Genomic DNA, 13,465 nt, shown 5'->3' with positions numbered 1-13,465 from the left:
AAATATTATACTTATCGGCCTATTCGTTTTTTAGCCATGTTGAATTTAGTTGGTTTGGTCCACGGCAGGCGTCGCTTATCTGCGCAATCTTCACGAGACTTGTGCGAGACTTCAGAACGTGAAGTGTCAGCCAGGTGTCAGTGCCGCCATTTTGAAAACTCTTTTCCAAACAAAATATTGCACAAAAACCAAGCTTAAATGACGATTACTGCCTACTTTTTTCAAACTTTCCTGATTGCTGTCAAAACAAACAAAACTTCCGGCTTGACTACATCAGCATTCGAAAGAGGGCGTGCGTCTTTTGACAACGTTGGCAGATGTTGCCCTATGTCCAAAATCGCTCCCTACTCACTGTATAGGGCACTATATAGTGGGGACGCCATTTTGTAGTGCTGTCCGAAACCTTAGGGAGGATTATTTACACCCTATATAGTGCGCTCAAAGTTTCCCACAATGCATCACGAAAAGAAGTGTACAACAATGGTCACTAACTGAAGCAATATATCCCATCATGCATTGCAGTCACGCTGAAAGAAATCAAATTAAAAGTCTCAAATTTGATTTAATAAAGGGCAGCAGCAAAGAAGAAAGTATTCAGCCTTGATTTAAAAGAACTGAAAGATGCAGGTACTTTGTATTTATTAATGTGGGAAATACGCTCAGTATAATATGGATTTATCACAAAAATACATGCATGTGTTTATTATTTTGAAAACCCACCAGCCGACTGATCTGGCACGTTTTAATTGTGCGACAGTAATGACGTAAATACCAGCGCGACGGACTAGTGTCCGAAAGCGTTTTTTCATTTTACCAATGAGCTCACTATATAGTCCTCTATATAGTAATTCCCTATATAGGGAGTAGTGAACAAGTGAGTGATTTCGGACACAGGGTTGGTCACTTTGATTTCCGCTGTACGTTTTACTTCCATCCTACGATGTCTCGCGCAGGTCTCAACGAATCTCGGTTACGGCTATTGCTTTGACATAGGGACTGATATATTACATAGCATATTTCAAACACTCATAACTTGCTATAGCAGTGACAGCATAGCTATAGCTATCAAAAATGCTTTCCTATATTTAATAAAATGAGAAATAGAATTTGGATAATAAAAAAAATTTGCCTTCAGTTCTCCTTTAATAAACACATACAGTGCTGAGAGTTCTTTCTTTCAAACTAGCCATGTATATGAGCAACAATGGATAATCAGACCTGGGACAGCTATCATTACTTTTAAAAAATAAAAGCAAACCTCATGTCGGTCAGTGTGTTTGCACAGGGGAATGTGGTCACACTCTCATGTGACAGGAGCTTAAACATTTACTTATTTGGCAGACAGCCTTTTTGTTTTTAAAATAAACAATTTAGGATTAATAGTCTATCAGTGGCAGGTTTGCAGTACATGGATTTGAATTCACACACACATCACATTATCTCTAGCCGCTTTATCCTTCTACAGGGTCGCAGGCAAGCTGGAGCCTATCCCAGCTGACTACGGGCGAAAGGCGGGGTACACCCTGGACAAGTCGCCAGGTCATCACAGGGCTGACACATAGACACAGACAACCATTCACACTCACATTCACACCTACGGTCAATTTAGAGTCACCAGTTAACCTAACCTGCATGTCTTTGGACTGTGGGGGAAACCGGAGCACCCGGAGGAAACCCACGCGGACACGGGGAGAACATGCAAACTCCACACAGAAAGGCCCTCACCGGCCACGGGGCTCAAACCCGGACCTTCTTGCTGTGAGGCGACAGCGCTAACCACTACACCACCGTGCTGCCCCAAAGATGCATCTTTATTTTAAATTATATTTATTTCCATCTTGTTACCTCCTAGCTCCAAAAGGGTCATGCTTCATGGTAGCAAAACAATTAAAATGGTTCATTTTTGCCCTGAACAGAACACGACGATTAAAGGTGAAGGCTTAGTTGCAATGAGAGAGGCTAGCTGTAGCAGTTAGATCATTCTGTAATGAACACAGAGCTTTGTAATTTCACTCACCCAGTGAGGACTCGGAGGCAGATGAGGATCTATTGACACCGAAAGTCAGGTCAGAGTCACTGTCATCAGATGCTGTGCCATGGGATACAGAGGGGGAGGTGGATGGACTTGCCTGCAGCGTTCCTGGAAGGTTGTGTGAAAGACAAAGAAATTTAAAGAAAGGCTGAGCTCTTGTCTGTGTACAAGTTTGGACACACCTAATTCATTGGTTTTTCTTCATTTTTTAATTAAAAGCCACTTCATGTCTTAAAGTAGTGATGGATCTCATTTCTCTTGACTTGGTTGGTTCTTGACATAATATGGACTACTACATTTGTAGAATAGGGCTATTTACTGTATTTTTATTATTTGCTATTTACCGTTTGATCTTAAGCACATTAAGAAGGCAAAAAATTGCACTGATTAATTTTTGACGAGGCACCTGTTAATTGAAAAGCGTTCCAGGTGACTACCTCATGAAGCTGGTTAAGATAATGCCAGTAGTGTGCAAAGAGTCATCAAGGTAAATGCTGGCTACTTTGAAGAATCTAAAATATCTCATCTCATTATCTCTAGCCGCTTTACCCTGTTCTACAGGGTCGCAGGCAAGCTGGAGCCTATCCTAGCTGACTACAGGCGAAAGGCGGGGTACACCCTGGACAAGTCGCCAGGTCATCACAGGGCTGACACATAGACACAGACAACCATTCACACTCACACCTACGGTCAAGTTACTGTAGAGTCACCAGTTAACCTAACCTGCATGTCTTTGGACTGTGGGGGAAACCGGAACACCCGGAGGAAACCCACGCGGACACGGGGAGAACATGCAAACTCCGCACAGAAAGGCTCTCGCCGGCCACGGGGCTCAAACCCGGACCTTCTTGCTGTGAGGTGACAGCGCTAACCACTACACCACCGTGCCACCCCGAATCTAAAACATCTCATCTCATCTCATTATCTCTAGCCGCTTTATCCTGTCCTACAGGGTCGCAGGCAAGCTGGAGCCTATCCCAGCTGACTACGGGCGAAAGGCGGGGTACACCCTGGACAAGTCGCCAGGTCATCACAGGGCCGACACATAGACACAGACAACCATTCACACCTACGGTCAATTTAGAGTCACCAGTTAACCTAACCTGCATGTCTTTGGACTGTGGGGGAAACCGGAGCACCCGGAGGAAACCCACGCAGACACGGGGAGAACATGCAAACTCCGCACAGAAAGGCCCTCGCTGGCCACGGGGCTCGAACCCGGACCTTCTTGCTGTGAGGCAACAGCGCTAACCACTACACCACCGTGCCACCCCGAATCTAAAACATCTCATCTCATCTCATCTCATTATCTCTAGCCGCTTTATCCTTCTACAGGGTCGCAGGCAAGCTGGAGCCTATCCTAGCTGACTACGGGCGAAAGGCGGGGTACACCCTGGACAAGTCGCCAGGTCATCACAGGGCTGACACATAGACAACCATTCACACTCACATTCACACCTACGGTCAATTTAGAGTCACCAGTTAACCTAACCTGCATGTCTTTGGACTGTGGGGGAAACCGGAGCACCCGGAGGAAACCCACGCAGACATGGGGAGAACATGCAAACTCCACACAGAAAGGCCCTCGCTGGCCATGGGGCTCGAACCCGGACCTTCTTGCTGTGAGGCAACAGCGCTAACCACTACACCACTGTGCCACCCCGAATCTAAAACATATTTTAACTTTTTTTTGTTTGTTTACCACATACTTCCATATATGTTCCATATGTTATTACAGAGTTTTGATGTTTCAGTATTGTTCTACAATGTAGAAGATACTAGTGCATCTCAAATAATTAGACTATTGGGAAAAAGTTTTTTTTGTAATTTAACTCAAAGATAAATATATTCTATATTGATTACACAAAGTGAAATATTTCAAGTCTTTTTTTTGTTTTAATTTTGATGAATATGACTAAGTTATAGCTCATGAATATCTGAAATCCAGTATCTCAAATTATTAGAATATTTCATAAGATCAGTCAAAGGATTTGCAATACAGAAATATCCAATTTCTGAAAAGTATGTTCATTTATAATCTCAATACTTGGTCGGGGCTCCTTTACCACGAATTACGACATCAGTGCGGTTTGGCATGGAGGTGATCAGCCTGTGGCACTGCTGAGGTGTTATTGAAGCCCAGGTTGCTTTGATAGCAGCCTTCAGTTCGTCTGTATTTTTGGGTCGGGTATTTCTCATCTTCCTCTTGACAATACCCCATAGATTCTCTATGGGGTTCAAGTCAGGTGAGTTGGCTGGCCAATCAAACACAGTAATATCATGGTCAGCAAACCATTTGGTAGTAGTTTTGGCACTGTGGGGAGGTGCTAAGTCCTGCTGGAAAAGGAAATCAGCATCTCCATAAAGCTTGTCAGCAGATTGAAGTATGAAGTCCTTTAAAATCTCCTGGTAGATGGCTGTGTTGACTTTGGACTTGATAAAACACAGTGGACCAACACCAGCAGATGACATGGCACCCCAAATCATCACAGACTGCAGAACCTTCACACTGGATTTCAAACACTTTGGATTCTGTGTCTCTCCACTCTTCCTCCAGACTCTTGGACCGTGATTTCCAAATGAAATGCAACATTTACATTCATCTTTAAAGAGGACTTTGGACCACTGAGCAACAGTCCAGTTCTTTCTCTCCTTAGGCCAGGTAAGATGCTTCTGACGTTATCTCCGGTTCAGGAGTGGCTTGATATTAGGAATGCGACAGTTGTAGTCCTTTTCCTGAAGACATCTGTGCGTGGTGGCTCTTGATGCACTGACACCAGCCTCAGTCCACTTCTTGTGAAGCTCTCCCAAGTTCTTGAATCGACTTTTCTTGACAATCCTTTCAAGGCTGTGGTCATCGCTGTTATTTGTGCACCTTTTCCAACCAGCCTTTTCAGCAATGACCTTCTGTGGCTTACTCTCCTTGTGGAGGGTGTTGATGATCGTCTTCTGGATAACTGTCAAGTCAGCAGTCTTCCTCATGATTGTGGTTGTGTGTATTGAACTAGACCGGTATTTATTATTAGACATGGTATTTATACAACCCCGATTCCAAAAAAGTTGGGACAAAGTACAAATTGTAAATAAAAACGGAATGCAATAATTTACAAATCTCAAAAACTGATATTGTATTCACAATAGAACATAGACAACATATCAAATGTCAAAAGTGAGACATTTTGAAATTTCATGCCAAATATTGGCTCATTTGAAATTTCATGACAGCAACACATCTCAAAAAAGTTGGGACAGGGGCAATAAGAGGCTGGAAAAGTTAAAGGTACAAAAAAGGAACAGCTGGAGGACCAAATTGCAACTCATTAGGTCAATTGGCAATAGGTCATTAACATGACTGGGTATAAAAAGAGCATCTTGGAGTGGCAGCGGCTCTCGGAAGTAAAGATGGGAAGAGGATCACCAATCCCCCTAATTCTGCGCCGACAAATAGTGGAGCAATATCAGAAAGGAGTTTGACAGTGTAAAATTGCAAAGAGTTTGAACATATCATCATCTACAGTGCATAATATCATCAAAAGATTCAGAGAATCTGGAAGAATCTCTGTGCGTAAGGGTCAAGGCCGGAAAACCATACTGGGTGCCCGTGATCTTCGGGCCCTTAGACGGCACTGCATCACATATAGGCATGCTTCTGTATTGGAAATCACAAAATGGGCTCAGGAATATTTCCAGAGAACATTATCTGTGAACACAATTCACCGTGCCATCCGCCGTTGCCAGCTAAAACTCTATAGTTCAAAGAAGAAGCCGTATCTAAACATTATCCAGAAGCGCAGACGTCTTCTCTGGGCCAAGGCTCATTTAAAATGGACTGTGGCAAAGTGGAAAACTGTTCTGTGGTCAGACGAATCAAAATTTGAAGTTCTTTATGGAAATCAGGGACGCCGTGTCATTCGGACTAAAGAGGAGAAGGACGACCCAAGTTGTTATCAGCGCTCAGTTCAGAAGCCTGCATCTCTGATGGTATGGGGTTGCATTAGTGCGTGTGGCATGGGCAGCTTACACATCTGGAAAGACACCATCAGTGCTGAAAGGTATATCCAGGTTCTAGAGCAACATATGCTCCCATCCAGATGACATCTCTTTCAGGGAAGACCTTGCATTTTCCAACATGACAATGCCAAACCACATACTGCATCAATTACAGCATCATGGCTGTGTAGAAGAAGGGTCCGGATACTGAACTGACCAGCCTGCAGTCCAGATCTTTCACCCATAGAAAACATATGGCGCATCATAAAATGGAAGATATGACAAAAAAGACCTAAGAGAGTCTCACAGTGGTAAACATGGCCTTGTCCCAACTTTTTTGAGATGTGTTGTTGTCATGAAATTTAAAACCACCTAATTTTTCTCTTTAAATGATACATTTTCTCAGTTTAAACATTTAATATGTCATCTATGTTGTATTCTGAATAAAATATGGAATTTTGAAACTTCCACATCATTGCATTCCGTTTTTATTTACATTTTGAACTTTGTCCCAACTTTTTTGGAATCGGGGTTGTACTGTTTTACTCAAACTTGAAACAAAAATATTCTAATATTTTGAGAAGTTTGCGCTGTAGGCCATAATTATCAAAATTTAAATGGAAAAATGCTTGAAACATTTTTATGTGCAATGAATCTAGAATATATAAAATTTTCACTTTCTTAAAATTTCAATTTCTAATTGTTTGAGATGCACTAGTAGTCAAAATAAAGAAAAACCTATGAATGAGTAGGCGTGTCCAAATTTCTGACTAGTACTGTATGTGTGCATAACTATTAAGAAAGCTATTTTAGGCTGGGGGGAGAGAAATATAAAACATAATAAAAAGTATAAAATATGATTTAAGATGGTTTCGAGGCTGGCGGCCTGTTTTCCTGGTGACCTTATTCCAGATTTGGAGGATGGCATGGACCCCAATTTTGAGTAAAAATCCCTTTGTTACCATTACATATGACTTGTCCAGGGTGTACCCCGCCTTTCGCCCGTAGTCAGCTGGGATAGGCTCCAGCTTGCCTGCGACCCTGTAGAAGGATAAAGCGGCTAGAGATAATGTGATGTGTGTGATGTGTGACCATTACATATCTTGGCATAAGCCCCACTTTATTAAACTGAACTTTATCATTTATCTGTGGTGCTGGTCGACTCTGGAAGTTGAGGAGGAGCTGGCCCAGATGTTGAAGACAAAATTCAAGATACCATGATGTGGTGAGTCATTGGCCTCCCAATTATAATACATAGACACATATAATGAGGTCACATGCGCATGTTATTTTCACCACGTAGTGCCAGTTCTGTTAGGAATGGCGGCCCTAGCTAGATATTTCATGTGTAAGCCTTAGATAATCAAGATGCATTAGATAGCCTCAGTTAGCTTGGGGCTCCCTGTGCTCCTAACAATAAGATCATATGTCATCAACGCTCACCCGACTATAGTTTTACAGCATAAAAAGTGGAGAGAATAAATCAATCAATTACTGGATGTGAAAATGCCAAGAATCACTATTTTTGGGCTCTAAATCACAGATACTATGATATTACATATTAAAGTCAACCAGATAGGGGACAGTTTGTGATTTTTATACCATAATAGACAAGTTTGGACAATGCATATTAAGAAAGAATGTACTGTATTACTGAAGTACGTTCACTTCAGACCTTACTTTTACTTATTTTTTGCTTATTATTATAGAAAACAATACCTGCTGCAGCTCTGCAATGCCATATTTTTAGTGATATGTAACTATGTATTATATGGATATGATTACTTCACTGGGAAATACGCCACTCGTATTTTTCATATGAGCTACATCCAGGACATGGAGATTCAAAACCATGACATAAATCTCTATGTCACTTGTGAGGAAATTGATTAATTGTTTTGATAAATTTGTGTACTTTGTTTGTGTGTCTATATAATAAAAAGAAAAACTTCATATCTTCAAGCCAACATGTGATTTATCTTCTTGTGCTGAAAAACTTGCATGTTTCATACAAAAAACATTGCAGATCTCAGTGACATATTTAACAGTTATTCCACAAAATCGAGTTGTACATGAGCTGATAGCCAACAAGGCACAGAGCGCCGAGTTGGCTATAAGCCATATATAACGAAATTGAGTGGAATAACTGTTTTATTCTCTCCACATTCAATGGCTTTTGAGAAACAAAGCATTTTTTTATTTTTTGCAAATTCAATAAATAAAAACTTGATACAAAACGTTGGACAAAATCATTTCTCTTTAGAATGTAAACAAACCGGCGAAATAACAGTAGCAATTTGCGAAAAATTAGGGTGACCAGGTGTCCCCGTTTTCCGGGGACAGTCCCCGTTTTTAGTGGCCTGTCCCCAACTGGAACTGTCCCTGGAGATGTCCCCATTTTTAACCATGACCTACAGACCCGAGAAAAAAGGAAAAAAAAAAAAACAGACCGAAACATCTACCAGATTTCAGCAGACACCTCACATATTGTTTTGTGGATCACTTTAAGACGGGCTCAGGTCGATAGGAGAGATGTTCTAGAACACTGGCGCAGATTTAAGAGGGGGTGGAGCCGGCACACACCCCCCTCGTGGGAAAAAAAAAAGTTTTAGTATTGCAGATCCCAAGATATGTCTGCCGTTTTTTATTTCATTAATAAGGTTAAAAAAACCCCAAAATAAATCGTTATGTGGGCTTGAGCTGAAGAGTTGTAGGCAGGTGTTGCAGGCTTACTGCGTACACACACGTGTCGGCTGTCTGGCTACTGCTCATATTCATTAATAGGGTATCCCTGTACTCACTATACCCTGTGTATGTACAGTGGTGCTTGAAAGTTTGTAAACCCTTTAGAATTTTCTATATTTCTGCATAAATATGACCTAAAACATCAGGAAGTAGGATCTAGCTGGTGGATGATGTAACAGCTTAATTATCTTTCTTGTTATATAACACAACTTTCACAGCAATTATTTATTTTTATTTCCCCAATAAACCAGTAGTGACGATGAAAAAATACTATCAGTGTTAATTGTGTATCTTCCAGTACCTGAGAACCTAAATATCTAAATATGGGAGGATAAAGTAAAACACATTTAATGGAAATAATGTGTATCAACATGAGAAGCACATGATAAAGCATGAGTCTATAGCATCATGTCTTAGTAATGGCTGTACAGTGGTGCTTGAAAGTTTGTGAACTGTTTAGAATTTTCTATATTTCTGCATAAATATGACCTAAAACATCATCAGATTTTCACACAAGTCCTAAAAGTAGATAAAGAGAACCCAGTTAAACAAATGAGACAAAAATATGATACTTGGTCATTTATTTATTGAGGAAAATGATCCAATATTACATATCTGTGAGTGGCAAAAGTATGTGAACCTTTGCTTTCAGTATCTGGTGTGACCCCCTTGTGCAGCAATAACTGCAACTAAACATTTCCAGTAACTGTTGATCAGTCCTGCACACCGGCTTGGAGGAATTTTAGCCCATTCCTCCGTACAGAACAGCTTCAACTCTGGGATGTTGGTGGGTTTCCTCACATGAACTGCTCACTTCAGGTTCTTCCCAACATTTTGATTGGATTAAGGTCAGGACTTCAACTTGGCCATTCCAAAACATTAACTTTATTCTTCTTTAACCATTCTTTGGTAGAACGACTTGTGTGCTTAGGGTCATTGTCTTGCTGCATGACCCACCTTCTGTTGAGATTCAGTTCATGGACAGATGTCCTGACATTTTCCTTTAGAATTCGTTAGTATAATTCAGAATTCATTGTTCCATCAATGATGGCAAGCCATCCTGGCCCAGATGCAGCAAAACAGGCCCAAACCATGATACTACCACCACCATGTTTCACAGATGGGATAAAGTTCTTATGCTGGAATGGAGTGTTTTCCTTTCTCCAAACATACCGCTTCTCATTTAAAAAGTTTTATTTTGGTCTCATCCGTCCACAAAACATTTTTCCAATAGCCTTCTGGCTTGTCCACGTGATCTTTAGCAAACTGCAGATGAGCAGCAATGTTCTTTTTGGAGAGCGGTGGCTTTCTCCTTGCAACCCTGCTATGAACACCGTTGTTTTTTCAGTGTTCTCCTGATGGTGGACTCATGAACATTAACATTAGCCGATGTGAGAGAGGCCTTCAGTTGCTTAGAAGTTACCCTGGGGTCCTTTGTGACCTCGCCGACTATTACACGCTTTGCTCTTGGAGTGATCTTTGTTGGTCAACCACTCCTGGGGAGGGTAACAATGGTCTTGAATTTCCTCCATTTGTACACAATCTGTCTGACTTTGGATTGGTGGAGTCCAAACTCTTTAGAGAGGGTTTTGTAACCTTTTCCAGCCTGATGAGCATCAACAACGCTTTTTCTGAGGTCCTCAGAAATCTCCTTTGTTCGTGCCATGATACACTTCCACAAACATGTGTTGTGAATATCAGACTTTGATAGATCCCTGTTCTTTAAATAAAACAGGGTGCCCACTCACACCTGATCGTCATCCCATTGATTGAAAACACCTGACTCTAATTTCACCTTCAAATTAACTGCTAATCCTAGAGGTTCACATACTTTTGCCACTCACAGATATGTAATATTGGATCATTTTCCTCAATAAATAAATGACCAAGTATAATATTTTTGTGTCATTTGTTTAACTGGGTTCTCTTTATCTACTTTTAGGACTTGTGTGAAAATCTGATGATGTTTTAGGTCATATTTATGCAGAAATATAGAAAATTCCAAAGGGTTCACAAACTTTCAAGCACCAGTGTATGGTAATTAATTTTTTAATATATTTACTTTCATGGATCTAAAACATCTATTTCAGCTAGCCTACAAGTTAAGAGTCTATAAATCTAAACTATATACCCATACCAGAGATTTTCACATTGTCTTTAATTAACGTTAACCTAAAGCAGTTGCAGAATCGGCCTACAGTGCACTCAGTGAGGGAAATCCCACTTTTTATGCAATGCATGATCAAAATGCATGAAAAACAAATGTCCCCCCTTTTTATTACAAAGATGAAAGCAGATGTTTTAATGATATTTTCACCGCCGAACCAAAAATATCCCCAGTTTTCTTCTCAGAAATCTGGTCACCTTATGAAAAACATAATAATAATAATAATAATAATAATCATCATACTTGGGAAAAAAGATACATTCTTACCACCAAATACTTTTATTCCATACTTTGCTGCTGTTTTGTATTTTTTGGGGGTTTTGTTTTCGAGTAAGTTTTTATTTCGTCCTCGGTTCGTTCAGTAACACATGCCACCATTTTCCTTTCTTCTTTAATTTTGGTGGTTGGCAAACCAACTTAAAGGTGCATTACTGCCACCAACTGGGCTGGAGTGTGGAACAAGAGATATTGGGGGTGTGGGGGCAGACTATATTCTTTCATTTAGCTATTTCTGTTTCTTTTAAATACTTGATAAAGTGATATATCTGACTTGATGTGCTCCGCCAATTTGTTTTTCTCTACTCACAGTATATGAGCTGATATCCTAGTAGTAGAGTAGCCAATCAGAGCATGCGATTGCTCATATCCAGTGAATGTGGATAGAATAATTCCTGATATTTCACAACGATGACGTCACTCCTGGTGTTTTCCCGAAGACTAGATATGGGTTGTCAAAATGGCAAACTGGTTTAAAATTAAAATTCTTTTGATTAACTTGCTTTTTTTTTGTGGATGTATCCTTATATAGTATAAAGAACATTACATGGTGGCATGAAGATATGTAGTTTATCTTCTCGTGTTGAAAAATATATCACTCGAAGACAAACTTAATATCTTTGAGCAGCCGTGTAATATCCTCTATATATAACTTGTGAAGATTCATTTCATGCCCACACTGACGAGCAGAGCTGCATCTCGGCTCTTCTCTCTCTCAGACACCTTATTCCCTGATGAAAACTTGGAAGTCGATTCACTTGCTTTTTGACTTCTTGGGTTTAGACTTTCCTTCTTAACCATTCAGCATTTGCCTGTTATACATCGATGTAGATCTACATAGTGTGCTGTTCAAATTTTAGCAACATGCACATTAGACCATCTGTGCGCTTCTGGGTGTGTCCAAACCCCCTCACTATCACAATGCAGAGACCATGCCTGCTTCAGTGCAGAAATATAAACCAACCTTGTGTTTGCCAGCTGCTCAACATGATTTTAATTTAAGTTACAAATAAACGATTTTGAAGTAAATACCGTAGGTATACCAGTTGAGTACACATTATGATATACTATGCATTGCCACAAAACTGCCATCAGGGTCTGGTTCTAAAATCCAGGAACACAGAATATCATATAGGACATGCCATTTGTTTAACTGTGACAGAGATATACGCTGATGACAGATATATCAGGCTGTGTAAGCTCATGGCCAGCACACATTGCATACAAATCACATAATTGGGCTCAGGGTGTTATTTTGGAGCAATACCACAGAGCAAAATAGCATCCCATAATAAGGCAGACTGAAGGATGTGCAAGGAGCTATTTCTGGGGGCATAAAAAGCCTTGGAGAAAACCAGCTTAATGAGGCAGGGCAGTAATGCCGATTCTCCAGCGACAAGAGAACTGAATGACAGGAACAAGCAAAGTCCACTCACAGTAGAGCTCTATTTCAGACCACTTATTAACCTGTCTAGCGAACCTACACATACAGTTGTGGTCAGAAGTTTACATACAGTGACATGACTGCCATCTTGGGTATGAATGTCATGATAATATTTGGGCTTTCAGTAATTTCTTTGAACTGTTCTTTTTCTGCGGCAGAATGATTGTACAGCATACATCTTTAATTAAAAAAAAAAACACTAGAATTTGGTGCACAAGTTTTAATTCTCTTTGGGTTTTCTGAAATCAACACAGGGTCAAAATTATACGTACAGCACACCTAATATTTGGGTAAAATGTCTCTTCGCAAGATTCACCTTGACCAAAGATTTTTGTTTATCATGAACAAGCTCCTGGCAGAATTCTGGTTGGATATTTCACGACTCTTCATGGTAGAATCGGTAGAGTTCAATTAAATTTGTTTTTTTTCTTCTTGGCATGGACTTGACTTATAAGCACGGTCCATATGTTTTCAATAGGGCTGAAGTCAGGACTTGTTTTAAGTTTAATGTTAGCCTGCTTTATCCTCCACAACCAGCTCTGATGCGTGTTTGGGTTCATTGTCCTGTTGTAACTTCCAAGTTGTGTTCAAGTTTCTGATGGTTTATGCTGAAGAATTCTGAGGTAGTCCTCCTTCTTCATTATTCCATCCACTTTGTGCAATAAACCAGTTCCACTGGCAGCAAAACAGCCATGATGCTGCTACCACCACCACCAGCTGGTACAGTGTCCCTTAGACTTAGCCCTCTGTACATGGTGGCCATTGTGGCCAAACAACTCAATCTTTGTCTCATCTGACCATACAGCTATCC

The 13,465-nt window shown here is 40.5% G+C and overlaps 1 protein-coding gene across 4 annotated transcripts in view; it reads right to left on the bottom strand.

The window, feature by feature from the left end:
- The window catches only part of neurl1b (neuralized E3 ubiquitin protein ligase 1B), a 134,932-nt gene that overhangs the window by 1,249 nt on the left and 120,218 nt on the right, over positions 1–13,465 (bottom strand). For all 4 annotated transcript variants that reach the window (XM_060927452.1, XM_060927451.1, XM_060927453.1 and 1 more), the window contains exon 4: positions 2,018–2,140. In XM_060927452.1, the coding sequence (XP_060783435.1) occupies positions 2,018–2,140 (123 nt within the window). The remainder of the gene's footprint in view (positions 1–2,017; positions 2,141–13,465) is intronic.

The sequence above is a fragment of the Neoarius graeffei genome, chromosome 8 (assembly GCF_027579695.1).
Source record: "Neoarius graeffei isolate fNeoGra1 chromosome 8, fNeoGra1.pri, whole genome shotgun sequence".
Taxonomy (NCBI): domain Eukaryota; kingdom Metazoa; phylum Chordata; class Actinopteri; order Siluriformes; family Ariidae; genus Neoarius; species Neoarius graeffei.
This window is presented reverse-complemented; position numbering and strand designations above follow the sequence as displayed.